At 46.8% G+C, this 462-nt stretch overlaps 1 protein-coding gene across 1 annotated transcript in view; it reads right to left on the reverse strand.

The window, feature by feature from the left end:
* FRMD4B (FERM domain containing 4B) overlaps positions 1-202 on the reverse strand; it is a 113,953-nt gene extending 113,751 nt beyond the window's left edge. The window contains exon 1 of the mRNA XM_017747215.1: positions 120-202. Within this exon, the coding sequence (XP_017602704.1) occupies positions 120-164 (45 nt within the window). The 5' untranslated portion in view covers positions 165-202. The remainder of the gene's footprint in view (positions 1-119) is intronic.
* Positions 203-462: the final 260 nt, after the last annotated feature.

Genomic DNA, 462 nt, shown 5'->3' on the forward strand with positions numbered 1-462 from the left:
CAGCAGGCAACAGAATGGTCTGTCAAAGCTTTTGCTTTAGGAGCAGCGTTAATTTAGTCTCGAGATAAGTGTTTAATCATCCACTGCTTTACAACAGCTTCCCGCTTTCTATCACCCACCTGGTTGTTAACAGGGGATATGCAGCAATCCAGGACACAAGTCATAAAATATTCATGGAGTAACTGGTCTGGGACCCTGAGAGGCACATCCTGCCTGCACCAGAGCCTCTGACCAGCTTGGAGGGGATTCCTGGAGACAGGAGGCAGAAAAGCCAAACAGGAGCAGGGCAAGGAGCTTCTGGAAATGTTTTGACAACAACAGTTGAGAACCACCACACTCTTGTTTTACCTTTAACAAGTTTCTCCGAGTCAGCTCCCTCCCTTCAGCCTAGAGCAATCCTTACAGCTACTTTTCCCTCAAACACAGTATTCCCTTATAGGCTAGCAGCTAATTTATGGCAAT

Source organism: Corvus brachyrhynchos, unplaced genomic scaffold (genome assembly GCF_000691975.1).
Source record: "Corvus brachyrhynchos isolate BGI_N302 unplaced genomic scaffold, ASM69197v1 scaffold91, whole genome shotgun sequence".
NCBI classification, from domain to species: domain Eukaryota; kingdom Metazoa; phylum Chordata; class Aves; order Passeriformes; family Corvidae; genus Corvus; species Corvus brachyrhynchos.